Consider the following 15,299-nt stretch of genomic DNA (forward strand, 5'->3'; position numbering starts at 1 on the left):
TCCTCTGTGTCTGCTGCAACCGTGGTCACCACTATAGGTAAGCTAAAACCGAAAGAATTTACTTGAATTAATTCAAGGGGCCACGACTTCATATGCTCCATTATTACCTGGGCAGCCCAATTAAAAAAAAAATATATATATATATTTTATTATGTCAGTACATTTTGCAAAGTTTTTAATGGGTGGTAGTAGCCTAGTGGGTAACACAATCACCTATGAACCACTTACTACCATTGTGTCCCTGAGAAACACGCTTAACCCTGAGTGTCTCCAGGGGGACTGTCCCTGTAACTACTGATTGTAAGTCGCTCTGGATAAGGGCGTCTGATAAATGCTGTAAATGTAAATGTTCATGCACACATTGAGAACATACTATTCTGATCGTGTTATCTGATATACCACCATGCATTCCACATGATTTACACCGTGAGACATGTAATTGCATGTATCTATCTGTGGAACAGAAGCCATTTTAAATCTCTTTTCAGGTCTCATCAGAACAAATCCTTCCCAAATCTGTGACATACATCTGTGAGGGCTACATTCAAATACAAACTAAACTGAATGTCACGTTCCTAAGTCTAGGGGTCTAAGAAACGTGACATGGGTGTGGACAGGAGGAGGTCCACTGTTTCACAATGACAATCACTTCACTTTCCCTTCTTTCAACAAATGACTGATGGTATGAAATATATAAAGGCCAATATTAAGTTTGTAAAGTGATAATTCTTCTCAATTTATCCTGAATGGAGTTGTTAAAATTTATAGGTTTCTGTTCAAAAATTCAATAAATAAAATCTTTTATTTAGTTTTGTGACTTTAGTTTTGTGAGTTTTGTTTCCAATACACATGAACAGTTGTTGAGACTGACATTTTGCCGTCCTCCCATTTTAAATAATGTTTGCATTTAATTTCTATATTGTCATGTGACCAATTGTTGAATAATACACTATGCTATATGAAGCTATGGCCTTTAAAAGGATGGCTTTAATCGTCACCAAATAACAACTTAGCAACTAAACAAATGCAAAAAGTTTGGGATTTCTTCTTGTGGAATCTAAAGCATCTGTGATATTTAAATTTGGAGAATTTGTTTTTGCCACTGGGGAGGTGTGTGTGTTCAGCATGTGTTGAAAGTGTTTATACTGCCAAGTTTATTTGACTACACTGGCATGTTGTGATAATTTTAACTCAATAGATGGTTAGTGTGTATAATATGGCATGTTTAGATATAAATGTACCTAAAGCTTTATTTGTTTATTGAGTACATTTAGTTTATTATTTATAGGTGATGTCACTTAACCATTAAAATTCTGTTCACTTCTCCCTGCAAAGAGAGAGATGGTGCATGAATGGTGTAAGAGAGCAAGATGATCACTCTCTTTCTCCTGTCTGGCATTATGGTGCTTTGAGCGATTGCATTTGCATGTCCTGCTGAAAGAAGAGTGTGGCCAGGTTGAGGTTGATTTGCCTGTTGCTCAGCGCAACCTCTGCCTGACCACTTGCCATCTTCACAGCTGCCACCGTAGAGAGGAGGAGAAAGTCCCAAGACTGGCGTCCAAGGAGCAGAGTTGTTCTCCACAGCAGATTCCTCGCCATGACCTTGCTGGCCAAACTGTCCTCAATCTTTCTTCTGGGAACTGTGTACGTGGCCTATGTGTTTATTGGTGGGGCTGTCTTCTGGAAATTGGAGGGGGACATGGTGCAGCAGGTCCTGGCTGACATCAAGGAGGAGAGGAATGCATTTCTTAATGAACTCCCCTGTCTGACAGCAGAGAAACTGGAGGAAGTAGCTGCGGTAAGGGAATGCCTATAGGTAGACCTGGTCTTAGACATCACACACACACACACACACATACACACACACACACACACACACACACACACATATACATACACAGATGTAAAAATGGGAATAAAAGATTCCACTGGTAATTCATGTCAGTATAGTAGTTAATAAAAAATTGGCAAAGTCTCGGCTAGATTTGAAATCCAAACAAACTGGGACATGGAGGATTGCAACGGCATTTGAAAGTTGTGTTTCGAATTGTCGATATTTTAAAGATATTTAAACTATTTTAAATATGCATTAATTTAACCAGAGGAATACTGTCGGTGAAATCCAACATGCAGCAAGACCATAAGCAAATGATGTGTGCTCTATAGTTTGCATGTGTAAGTTTACAGAAGAATGCATATGTTTGGGCACCCTTTGTAATGGGTATTATTTGTCATGAAAATAACATCATGCAAACGTTTGGGCACCCCAATACAATTGAGTTCTCGTGTAAATTGTACCTGTTAACTTACTGTAATTATCTTATATCTCAGCTGTCTAAATTCTCGGTCCCATGAAGCTTATCCTTAAAAACCAGCAGCCAAGCAACTCCCTGGCAGTTAATAAGAATAGTGGCAGTCAAGTCGACCCAGAGAACAAACAGTGCCAAATTCCAGGAAATGGGCAACTTTCCAGCTACTAGGAAAGGAGGGGTTCAATCATGCTTATTCTTGCTTGTTGCACTGAGAACATTTCATTGGAAGAAATTTCTTTTAAAAAACGTAGTACTCCAAAGCACACCTCAAAATACTCCATTCAAGCCGATAAATAGAAGATTTCATTGAGTTGAGCACAATACTTTTCTCAATCATGATGGTGTGAGCGTCTGCATTGTGTATTGGGCCTTTGTTTAAGTTGCATGTAACAAACCATTTTTATTGTTGTTTTACTTGTTCACTAAAATACTATTTCCGTGAAAGCATGTAGAGATTTTATGATTAATTATTTTATTTGTGTAGGTGACATTAATCAGAACCAATGCGTTTTATGCATACACAACACATACATTAGAGAGTCGTTTCACTTGTCTTGCGCAGTGGGTACTGGCAGCGTCTAGACGAGGACTGAGTCTGAAAACGAACTCCACCTCTGATGGCTTCTGGAAATTCACCAGCTCCTCTGTGTTTGCTGCAACCGTGGTCACCACTATAGGTAAGCTATAACCGAAAGAATTTACTTGAATTAATTTAAGGGGCCACGACTTCATGTGCTTCATTATTACCTGGGCAGCCCAATGTAAATAAATAAATAAATAAATATATATATATAGATAGATAGATAGATAGATAGATAGATAGATAGATATCTTTTTTTTATGTCAGTACATTTTGCAACGTTTTTAATGGGTGGTTGTAGCCTAGTGGGTAACACAATCACCTATGAACCACTTACTACCATTGTGTCCCTGAGAAACACACTTAACCCTGAGTGTCTCCAGGGGGACTGTCCCTGTAACTACTGATTGTAAGTCGCTCTGGATAAGGGCGTCTGATAAATGCTGTAAATGTAAATGCAAATGTAAATGTTCATGCACACATTGAGAACATACTATTCTGATCGTGTTATCTGATATACCACCATGCATTCCACATGATTTACACCGTGAGACATGTAATTGCATGTATCTAACATCTGTGGAACAGAAGCCATTTTAAATCTCTTTTCAGGTCTCATCAGAACAAATCCTTCCCAAATCTGTGACATACATCTGTGAGGGCTACATTCAAATACAAACTAAACTGAATGTCACGTTCCTAAGTCTAGGGGTCTAAGAAACGCGACATGGGTGTGGAGAGGAGGAGGTCCACTGTTACACACAATATCAAACAAAGCATACAAACAGTGCTTTTGACAGTGAGCTAACAGGTACAATAAAACAGCGGACTCAGCACAGCTAACCAACATTAAAACAGCCTAAAGGAAGGGATGGTCCAGCGGGATAACTCAAACACGCACAAAAGTTAACAAAAAGGAGCTCCTTGCATATCTTCGTCCCCCCTGGGGGACCTACCAAAAGAGTAAGGGCCTAGCAGACACTGGGGACCTCCCGAACACAATCCAAAGTCTCTTTATATAAGTGGAGGTGACCAATAGGCAGATGGTAGGTGGAACTGTAGTTGGAAGTCAACCTAAAAGAGACAGGACACAAAAAGGACACAGCCAGCTACACAGAACACGTGGGAGCATACGTCCAGGGATGTAACACTGAAACTCTTGTCTTCTTTGGCCACAGGTTATGGAAACATGAGCCCTGTCACCGTTTATGGGCAGATCTTCTGTGTGTTCTTTGCTTTAATTGGAATCCCACTAAATATGGTGGTCCTCAACAAGGTCGGCCAATACATGTTGGCGTTTGAGCGGAACATCTGTAACTTTATTGTGAGAAGAATGAACCATAAAGTGAGTCCCTCTCACCAGGAAAACTTTTCTTCACTTGCGCAATATAAATGCTCTGTATTTGAACTCCATTATTAGTGTACTGTTGATCCTTTTTTTTTTGTTTCTCAACACAGAAAATTGTGCGGGTCTTCATCCACACCATGTCCTTTATCATGTTATTCATTCTGTACTTTGTGGCTCCCGTGATGGTTGTTAAAGAGTTTGAAGGTTGGACCTACACTGAGTCTGTCTACTACTGCTTTATTACTCTGAGCACCATCGGCTTTGGAGACTTTGTTGCAGGTGGGTTCGGGCATTTCATGAATACACATTTGCAAGATATACACTCTAAAGCACGTAAACAACGCAATATACAGTGCATCCAAAAGTTTGGACACACCTTCTCATTCAATGTGTTTTCTTTATTTTCATGACCATTTACGTTGGCATCAAAACTATGAATGAACACATGTGGAGTTATGTAGGTGAAAAACCTGAAAACATGTTTTATATTCTAGTTTCTTCAGAATAGCCGCCCTTTGCTCTGATTACTGCTTTACACACTCTTGGCATTCTCTCGATGAGCTTCAAGAGGTCGTAACCTGAAATGGTTATCCAACAGTCTTGAAGGACTTCCCAGAGGTGTTTAGCACTTGTTGGCCCCTTTGCTTTCACTCTGCGGTCCAGCTCACCCCAAACCATCTCGACTGGGTTCAGGTCCGGTGCCCAGGTGTCCACTTTTTGTTAAGTACATAACTCCACATGTGTTCATTCAGAGTTTTAATGACTTCAGTGAGAATCTACCAATTTGAATGAGAAGGTGTGTTCAAACTTTTGACCTGTACTATAGGTTAAGTACACACACCAGTCGCTGATATAAAGAGTATTGTTTGGTTTGTATGTATGATGAATAGTTGTATGAATAGTTCAGTTTAGTATATTAGAGCACTTTGTGTTTGAGCACATGTATGTCATTCCTCGTAGATGACAACCCAGACCGCATGTACCCCCAGTGGTACGCTGGCATAGTTTGTGCCTGGATATTTTTTGGTCTGGCCTGGCTCGCCCTACTGATTAACCACTCTATAGAGCTGGTGGAGGAGTTCAACGCTTACCTGAAACAGAGGCGGAAAAATGCAAGTCAAAGTCTGCAGGAAGAGAAACTTCCTGACAAGCAAGCCGAGGTGACGCAAAATGGCACGACACAGGAAAGCCATGTTTCAGAAACGCACGCGGAGGCCGTGCAAAATTAAGAGCTAAAAAGTGGTCTATTTAATAGATGCTAATTAGTGGTGACTTAATTAATAACAACAATGTGTATCCATTTAATGAGATGAGAATGACTGGAAACCAATTTAGACCATGACATCATAAACAGAACACGCCAGATTGGATTTTATTCAACATCAAGTATATTGTAAGAACATCTTTTGTGGACTTTATTTTATTGGACTTCAGAAGAACCTCAAATTATGCTGCATGCCAACATGATTACAGTTACTTAATTTCACGGGGCCTTTCTGGATGGAGGTTGATTTGTGTCATTGACAGCTTATGATATCACTGTTGTCATTCATCTAAACTGCCTTCCTTCTACAGTGTGCAGTTCAAGGGCTGCAGGACCTGCATCATGGCCCGTCTTTTCTTCTTCTAATTTCTGCCTGTAGGGGAGTTAGTATCTTACCTACGAGTTGCTGGGATCTAGTAAACGGCTGGTTATATTTCACTTCTTGTCTTATTTGCTGGCTATGCTTAGAAATGTAAAATGCTTGAATATGAAAAGTTTACAGCAAGTTATCAGTGCTACAGGGGGCTATGAAAACACCACTCTTCATGGCCCATTCATTTGTGAAGTTGAAGGGAGAGAATCGTGGTAAAATGCATGTTGAAAAGTTCATAAAAATAAAATGTGACAACCTGCCGGTTTCGGTAGGCTTCTGTTCACAATTTCTATGTCTAGTATTACAATATATTGCTAGCATATATTATTGTCTGCTTATATTTTTAACCACAACACTTTCATGTCTCGGGTTTGTGTTTTGGAATGCTGAAAAAATGCTTAGATTCAGTCACATGCAATCCGCCATACAGCAACCTTTGGGTGTGAATGCAATTTCTGCTTCAAGTCAAATGCTGTGCAATGCAATTCTTTTGAAAGTGTGGTGTTGTGTTCCCCTGTGGCATGGGTGTAACATTCTCAGAGGAAGGGTGCAGGTAGGCGTACCTTAAATTGACCTTTGTTGGAATTGCAAGGTCTCTTGCTCCAGATTTGAATAGATGATGGGCATCATGTTGCTTTCAGGTGAGGATTTGTGTAAAGAGCTCATCACCACTGAAGCAGTTCGAATAATGTGCCTTTAGAGCGGTGAAGAGTGCAGAGGGAGCTATTGTATATTCCTAACACTAAATGTAGTAATGAACATTCAACTATGTTACAGGACATTTTGCTGATGCTCTTATCCAGAGCAACTTAAGTGTCAAGCTCAGGGACACAGTGGTAGTAAGCAAAGCTTGAACATTTTTTGTAGTCATCTGGTTCAAAGGCAAGTGTTTTAACCTCTAGGTTACTACCACATTTTTCTATTTGAAATTATTATGCTGTTTAATGACAATAGTAGTTTCAAATTATTGCTCTTGTCAACGTGGTCTTTTTCAGGCTTTTACACATGCCTGTATTTTTGCATTTTAAGAGAATTTCGATATTAAACTGGTTTTCATGTAATATTTTCTGTGCTAAATGTTTTTTTCTTTTTTACTTATGTCTTCACAAGTTTGATGAATAAACCACAACCATAGAAGGATATTCTCCTTTCAACATTGATCTAAAAAGTAAGAAACTGAAAAGTGAAAATTAAAAAATGCACAACAATACATTTCACGAAAACTGGCATTTTTTTATGTACACTTTTATATATTTATTAACTTCGTTAGTACATGATGAAGCTCAAAGGCTACCACTAGGGGGCGAAATTCTCTGTCTGTGAATTCTCCAAATAATGACTAATAATTAATTATTCTATTTATATAATAGTTATATATAGCATTATATTTAAAATAATAAGCAGTCTATGTGTCTGCCTGTACCACACTGTAAACTGTTTTGGAATAGCTGTGCAATAGCCAGCATCCTTCACTCAGGGATGTCAAGTCCAGGTATTGCATAAAAGTATCCAGTCTCAGTTGAGAGAGGTCAGTCAGCTCCTGTTTTGTAGATGGGTCTCTCTTATTCTCCTTCAGTGACACTAAGGCCACTGGTGTCAGAGGCTGTACCTGCCCACCGAAAGGTTGTAGACACCATTCAATGTCACGCCTACGGCGATGACATGCCTTTTGATGGTGGGAGCAAATCCGAAACCCACACAAACCCATATTCTGCCAGTGACCCTGGAGGCTTGAGGTCACCAATGCCCACTGACATACCGAAGCACCCAGTGTTTGGATCATTTGGTTAATTTATGTCATCAAATCCCAACCCAACCCAATGTAAATATTTTATTTCTGTTGTTACCCTCCCGCTGGTCTGGTATGTGCACTTAGCAGTGAAACATCGCATCAGATGTCGATTATGGTTTGGGGGTTTTGATCGGTTAACACTACAGTGTTTAGAGAACTTGAACTGACATATGTCTCAAAATGCTGCAGTTCCCACAACATAGCTAGTGTTTCCTGGTCGATGGTCGAATAATTCACCTGACGTTATTGAACTTGCATGAAAAATAACACACCGGATGCGCCACGGTTGTCTTCTCGTATCAGCACTGCTCACGCATACGTTTACTGTGAGAGTTGCAATAATTCTTTTCAAGACGTTGGTGCAAGACATTGCAGTGTGGGTGGAGGTGCGCGGTGTGTGCACTTTTACATGTGTCTGATTAATCGTGTCTCAGATAAAATGTGGTTAAGGTGCAGGCATGGCTTCGTGTCCATGTTAGACCTGATTAACTTTGGTGCCTGTGTATGAATGTCCAATCACTGCGAGATTTTATCCCCTCAAAGGCACATCTGCATGTGCTGCCAACATATTCGTAAAGCGTATAACAACTGTTTTGGGCCATAGTGAAACGGGATTAAGGGATACTGATACCAATCCAAACAAAGACATTTAGGTCAAGGAAGGAAGATAAATGTGTGTAATTATAAATTGCAGGTGAGGGAACCTGAGTACAGTCAGTTTATAATATAACATTTCATAGCATCTTACTAAATAGAGTTCCAAAAACTTTTGTTCAAAGAATACAAAACTCAAGAAACCCAAGTTGACTTTTTTTTTTTTTTTTTTATTACAACATTTTTTACATTTTTACCGGGGGATTGAGGATGGCAATTCAAGTAAAACAGGATCGTAATTACATGCATTCTCACATAGAATCAGTGGTTTAACTTAACAACCTGCAGGTGCTTCTTCGACTCCTTCCACCCTTGGGGTACACCCTCAGCAATAAACAAGTGTCATAGGTCAAAAGGAGCAGATGTCTGACTAGGGCGTGATCGCGCTGTCACGACAGTCATGTTGAAGTGGCCTTTTAGAGAAATTTTACGAATCACCTTGAGACATTGGCTGTCATTGTCAGTACACACAAACACCTGCATGTCACAACCGGCAGCATGATTCAGCTCCGATGGTATTGCTTCGAGTTAACTGTCATAAATTCATTTATATGTGCACTTACTGACACACACACACACACACACACACACACACACACACACACGCTTCACTTTGGCTTGGCAAGGGTTGATCTCTCAGATCTCTGCGTGGGCTGGAACCACCATGTTTGTCTTTCACATGTCGTGCACCTTTTTATTGTCCAATGTGCGGACAGAGTCCCTGTCCGGCCTCTATTCCAGCTCTCCCTCCCTCTATTTCTCTCTCTCTCGCTCTCTCTCTCTCTCTCTCCACATCTACCACACGTGGAGTTCAGTGGGCTACTTTCGTAAAGCTATATTTTCATCCCATTTTACAGATGTAGGCAGCAGGAATTATAAATGCATTTGCTGGCACGATTACCCGAGAGAGTAAATAGTCATTTCTCATAATGACGTGGCCGCGTGTCGTTGAGCTGTAAGCAAATAATGTCAGTTAAACAAACATAACGGAATGGGACTAGAGCTATTAGAACTATTAACGCTGTTTTCCGAATGTACACATCTAATATTTAATGTTTTAGATGTAGTGATGCATGTTACATATGAAACAAAATTAAAGTAGTCTCCTTTGTTTACATTACATTTACAGAATTTATCAGACGCTCTTATCCAGAGCGACTTACAATCACTAGTTACAGGGGACAGTCCCCCTGGAGCAACTCAGGGTTAAGTGTCTTGCTCAGGGACACAATGGTAGTAAGTGGGATTTGGACCTGGGTCTTCTGGTTCATAGGCGAGTGTGTTACCCACTAGGCTACTACTAGGCTAGGCACTCATTTTCTGGGGCAGTGGTGGCCTAGCGGTTAAGGAAGCGGCCCCGTAATAAGAAGGTTGCTGGTTCAAATCCCACTGAGGTGCCACTGAGCAAAGCACCGTCCCCACACACTGCGCTCCTGTGACAATCACTTCACTTTCACTTCACTTACAACCACTGTTTGACAAATAATGCTAAACTTGTTATAATACAGACTGCTTTTCATAGCCTGTGGCCTAAAAATACCTTTCAGATGAAACTCAAATATCTCTAAACCGCAGCCATCTGTACCACGGTTAGAACCCACAGTGAGACCCAACACTGGCCTTCATAGGCAGAGGAAGTCGGGACAGTGCGTCTCGCCGCCTCATTCTCTCACCGCTTTCTTCACCCCTCTCCTGGGCTTTCTGTTAAGAAATCCTCCGGCCTTTTTCCTGTTGTCGGCTGCCAGCCACTGGGTACAAGGCTCGCAGTGTGCGTCATGTGCTGGCACAGCTGCAGATTCTGCGGTTAGTCCCGGGCCCAGCCTTGGGGCAAAGTGACAATTGTTCTGGAAACAGTGTCTCACGTTAAAGGAAGAAAAGCAGCAGCACGGTGGAATGAAGGTATGTTCCAGTTCCAAGAAAGCTGGAGCAAGATCACACTATACTCTTTAATTACAATGATGTTCTGAAAATCACGCAATTATGCCAATTATGTACATTCAAAATGAAGCATTTCTGTTGTGCAACGTCGGAGCCGACTGTAAATCAGCCAAAACCGCATTATTCCTCGTAGTCACTATTAACAGAATAACATAATACACCCTTGTCAAATGATCTTGAACATGGTTTAATTGTGTAGTAAATAAAAAGTACACAAAGTTGTAGTTCTGTGTGTGTGTTAGTGAGTGTAGCGTGGTCGAAAATTCACACCTCCTCCACAGTTGTTTGGTTCCCTTACTGATAACAGACGGGTCGTGGTTCCACCAATGATTAACCTGTCGAATGGATTCAGAACACGCTTCGGCCTACTGAACAAGTTTTTAACAGCCAGGCTTCACGTGTCATCCGTGACACTAGCCTCAAGGCAACTGTGTGGATGGCCACATAGTCTGAAACGAGGGCTTTATTCTCTCTGGGTTCTGTGCCTGTCTGCCTGTGCTGACCAACAGCTCCTGACCAACACTAGACTGTAATATGGCAACAAGGGATCTCATAGGGGCATTTAGATCATAGTAATTTGACACCTTAATTATTATAATCAGTTTGCAACTTAGCAAAATGAGCGACATAATTGCAATTCGTGATCAAACGTGATCTAACTATTTTTGGAACCAGGAGCAGAATTTTCTTATCTGGACCCTCGAATTTAGCCTGATCTCTTTTGCCCTTGATCTCTTGATCATCTGAGAGATGCAAGTTAGGGAGCAATTGAAGTTGGAGAACAAAATGGCAGTGCCCTGGTATTTTGTGGACCCGACAGTATTTCTGGTGCAGATTATTTTTTTCCTGGGACGTGTCTCAGCTGGGGACCACACCTTGAAGGATGCACTTCTAGCCTGAATGCGTCACAAGCGGCACAACAAGGCAGTCCCAATTCAGTGGCTCCTTCAAATGTGGTCCACAAATTCTTTTTCCCCCAGGCCTAAAAGGTCTCTTTCCAAGGATCAATCACAGTTAGGATCACAATCCTATCCCATGACCTACTGGGTGGATTTGTGTCTGAATATGGCAGTCCCAACAAAAGGCAACATTAACTAAGGAACACTTTTATATCCCCAAATCCTCCCGGGTAAATTTATAAGCAAATAGATGTAAATGTAAAATAACATTTTCACTGTGTGCCCTGGTAAAAGAACACTGTCTCAGGCCGGTCGTAAAAAAAGCAGTTTCTTTGAAGCATCCAGGCCCGGAGCTGAGACACGCAGCGCCACAGCAAACAATTTACGGCTGAAATCTGTGTCAAAGCCCTCAAAGCCTGTAGTATCAGGAGGGGGAGCACAACAAATACAGCCCTGGACATGATGTGTAGGTCTAAATCCTCCTCACTACGACCGTTACTTTCCTTGTCACCCTGGGCGACGATTTAACTGATTATAGCTCGTGGTTCAGGCGGTCTAGAGTGTCATGGGGTGCCTTTTTTTTCTTGTTTTCTCAGGGGTGGTAGATGCTACAATGGTATATAGCTGACCTTTAGACCAGGGACTTATGAAAGAAAATACAATTCACACTGTTAACGAAGATGAGTTACCTGTCTTACCTGCCTTTCCTGTCCTTCTATTTAGTCATGACACTACAGCGTGTGTCAGGATTGGCCACGGCTGATGTTGCCAGGTGTAGCCAATCAGGACATCTTTTAAAAAGCCGGTGATTTCCGCCCCTCTGGAGCGCCGACATTTTTGTGAACTTCGATGAACTCTTGTGGACCGCGTTTGCCAAGCGTGTTTTTGAGTTCTGGCAAACGCCACACGCCTGCGGGTTTGTCTATGTTGATCCCCTTTATTTCCCTTTTTGGCCATCGTGCCTTGTTTATTTGTATTTATTAATAAATCATTGTTTCCCGAATGTCCCGCCTCTGCGCTTCCCTCCTCCGTCAGCTCGACAGTGTATGTGTGTGTGTGTGTGTGTGTGAGTGAAATAATGTTCATTTGTTTCTTCTGCTTGTGACAACATTGCAGAATCTCATAAATAAGGGGATTAGGGATTTTCCCAATACACAGCGGTGCAGCGGTTAGCATTGTGGCATCACACCTCCAAGGTTGTGAGCTCCAATATCAAAAGTTATGCAAAGGAATAGAAATTAAAATTATGGTTTGGATCTTGTGTGTCCCTAAATTATCCTTAGATGTGAGTGACCATGTGTGCCCTGCGGTAGGATGGATGAGTTCGGCAGCCACAACCATATTGAGAGGATTATAAAAGACTACAGTGGATAGAAGACCTTTACAGAAAAAGAGCAAGATCATCTCTGCCTGAGCAGCAAACTTAAATGTTTTTATGAGTCAGATGCACTTGAGACAATAGTCCTTTATGCAAACGATTTCTGTTAATTCTGTGGACAGTGCTTGCGAATGGATGAAATATGTCAAGAGATTATGAGGGAAAGGAAGAAGCTGGTTACCTTCATTTTCTCGGTCCACCAGTCATCATACATGTATGCTGCAGGGTTTAAATCGGGAACAGTTAAGCCCGATCAGTTCAATGGAGCACAGAGAGGAAAATGGCTGGAACAACAATGGGGGAGCAAACAAAACGTTTTTTTTTGGAGGTAGAGATGCATCAAACGTTTCCCATGTGGCTTACAGAATCCGAGTCCAGGGCGTGTCCATCCACGAGCAGCAAAACCAACATGCTTTCTGTTTCCGAACACACATTAATCCTGGCTTTCCTGGCTTTATTTTGGTATTGCGTCGCATTCGGTTTGGAGGTTGACACCCCGGATGTTGGTAGAGGGGTTTGAGAGGAGGGTCTGTGATGTAACATAATTTTTTTGGTTATATTGCACATTCGGTTGGCATATTCCAGGAAGGTCCAGTGGGACAGGGCAGTGGTGGCCTAGCGGGTAAGGAAGCGGTCCCATCAGAGTAATGGAAAAAAATTCTACGGATCGCTCTTTGACAGGATTCCAGCCTTTTTTGGAGTGACATATACAATTATCCAAGGTGTAAAAGCTTAACCCAGTCCACCCAACACCATACCATCCCAAGAAATTAGCTTTCAATACTTATATATTATACAGCCTGCTTACACTGGCACAGACTTATGATTTGGGACAGGAGTCTAAAATCTGTCGATCCCTAAAAGCTATGTAGACATATATAAATTATTAGTATGACCATTAAGAACTATTGACCGGCAGATGACCCAGATAAGTCAGATTATTGTTTTGTTTAGGCTGAGGAGGGATTGGTGTTTGAGTTGGAGGACATGACACATGGTGAGTGTTGCTGAGGTGTGGTTTCTCAGTCTGATAAGGTTTTCCAGAGGTGAAGATATCAAAAGTCACCATACCTTCATTCTCAACGCAATTAACATATACTGGAAACAACAAACTGGTGTGCGGTGTCTGTTGTCACATGTAGGATTAGCAAGAAGACTTAAGAAAATGGCAGCTATTCACTGGTTCACACCTAAGCAGAAAAACAACTAAAACAATGCATTTGATCTGCTTAGTCTTTCAGCAGCATTTCATGAATATCTGACACTTTAGCACACATTGCTGAAATATATGTGTCACCGCAGCACATACTGCACACTCTCATCCTGCAAGCAAGAATCCCTGCAGAAAAAAAAAAAAAACAGAACTGCAAAAACCTGACCTACAACGATGTTAAGTTTATAGATGTACTACAGGACAGACTATTGGGTTAAAAAAAAAATAATAAAAATGAATAGCTCCTTTTAAAAAATTAAATCACAAGATTAATTATAAATTCTTAAAATGTTCAGTTTTTATTTTTGTAGGTCGGGAGGTCATACATACAGGGATGCGCACAAGTCACGACTGACATGAGAGTGAGGCAGGCAATGGCTTAAACAAGGAAACACTACTTACATGTAAATAGAATAAACATAAAGGTAATGGGGGCAGACATGACACAACACCGGGGGGAAGAACGGCAACTAAAGAACCAGGTGTGACCCTGGAGCTTCTAATGCCGGCGGAATGGGGATTGCAGGTCCAGCTGTCACAGTGTGTAATACTGGTGTAAGATCTGGCAACCCTGCTGATACCAACGGGAGGGTGGAAGTTGGAGGCCTTGTAGAGAAGTGCTGGTGTTGGACTTGTTGTGAGCCTCAGCATCAAATACTGAGGAAGCGGTGTTGTCCGTTGATGCGGTGGTGGATGCTGACCGCAGTTGTGGGTGGCGGGCATCAATCATAAATTCATTCCATTCATTATTATTTGTAGACCCCCTGAACCTTACTCTGAGTTTCTTAGTGAATTTACAGACTTTGTTTCCAACCTGGTTGTATCTGCCCTAATTGTCGGCGACTTTAACATCCACTGTGATAAATTAAAAGACTCTCTAAGAACAGCATTCCTATCTATACTAGACTGGAGTTAAACAAATTATTCTTCCGCAATCTGAAATGATCTCAGATCATTTCCTCATTGCTTTTAAAATATGTCTCAGACACAATTAACTCAACTCCCCTCGTTATAGAGGCAAACGGACAATTACATCAAGTACGGCACAGAGGTTTATCAATATTCTACCAGATTAATCAACTCTAATCAACTCACCATTAGACCCCGCTGAACTCGACCAAGCGACCAAATGTCTAGAATTAAGACCGCGTAGTACGTTAGATAATGTCGCTCCCCTCAAAAGGAAGATAGTAAGAGATAAAAACTTCATTCCTTGGTATAATGATCACAAGCGATCGCCCGGAAATTAGAACGTAAATGGCGTCGAAGTAAATTGAAAGTATTCCGAATAGCATGGAAGGAGAGCCTCCTTAACTATAGGTAGGCTCTTAATGCGGCTCGATCGACGTATCTCTCCTGGTTAATAGAAAAAACAAAAATAATCCCAAATTCCTGTTTAACACTATAGCCAAGATAACCAGGAATAAGACAGAAACGGATACTACCACTCAATATCATCATAGTAGCGATGATTTTATGAATTTCTTTAATACTAAAATAGCTACGAATAGAGATAAGATTAAAAGCACAACAAACTGCTCTGTCGAT

At 41.2% G+C, this 15,299-nt stretch overlaps 1 protein-coding gene across 1 annotated transcript; it reads left to right on the forward strand.

Annotated features, from left to right (window-relative positions):
* Nucleotides 1-672: 672 nt before the first annotated feature.
* Nucleotides 673-6,698, forward strand: LOC114797471 (potassium channel, subfamily K, member 17). The gene is made up of 6 exons (XM_028992440.1): nucleotides 673-682; nucleotides 1,518-1,798; nucleotides 2,875-2,989; nucleotides 4,071-4,237; nucleotides 4,351-4,519; nucleotides 5,201-6,698. Exons 1-6 carry the CDS (start codon nucleotides 673-675, stop codon nucleotides 5,467-5,469), a joined length of 1,011 nt encoding a protein of 336 aa, XP_028848273.1. The 3' UTR covers nucleotides 5,470-6,698.
* Nucleotides 6,699-15,299: the final 8,601 nt, after the last annotated feature.

Source organism: Denticeps clupeoides, chromosome 1 (assembly GCF_900700375.1).
Source record: "Denticeps clupeoides chromosome 1, fDenClu1.1, whole genome shotgun sequence".
NCBI lineage: Eukaryota > Metazoa > Chordata > Actinopteri > Clupeiformes > Denticipitidae > Denticeps > Denticeps clupeoides.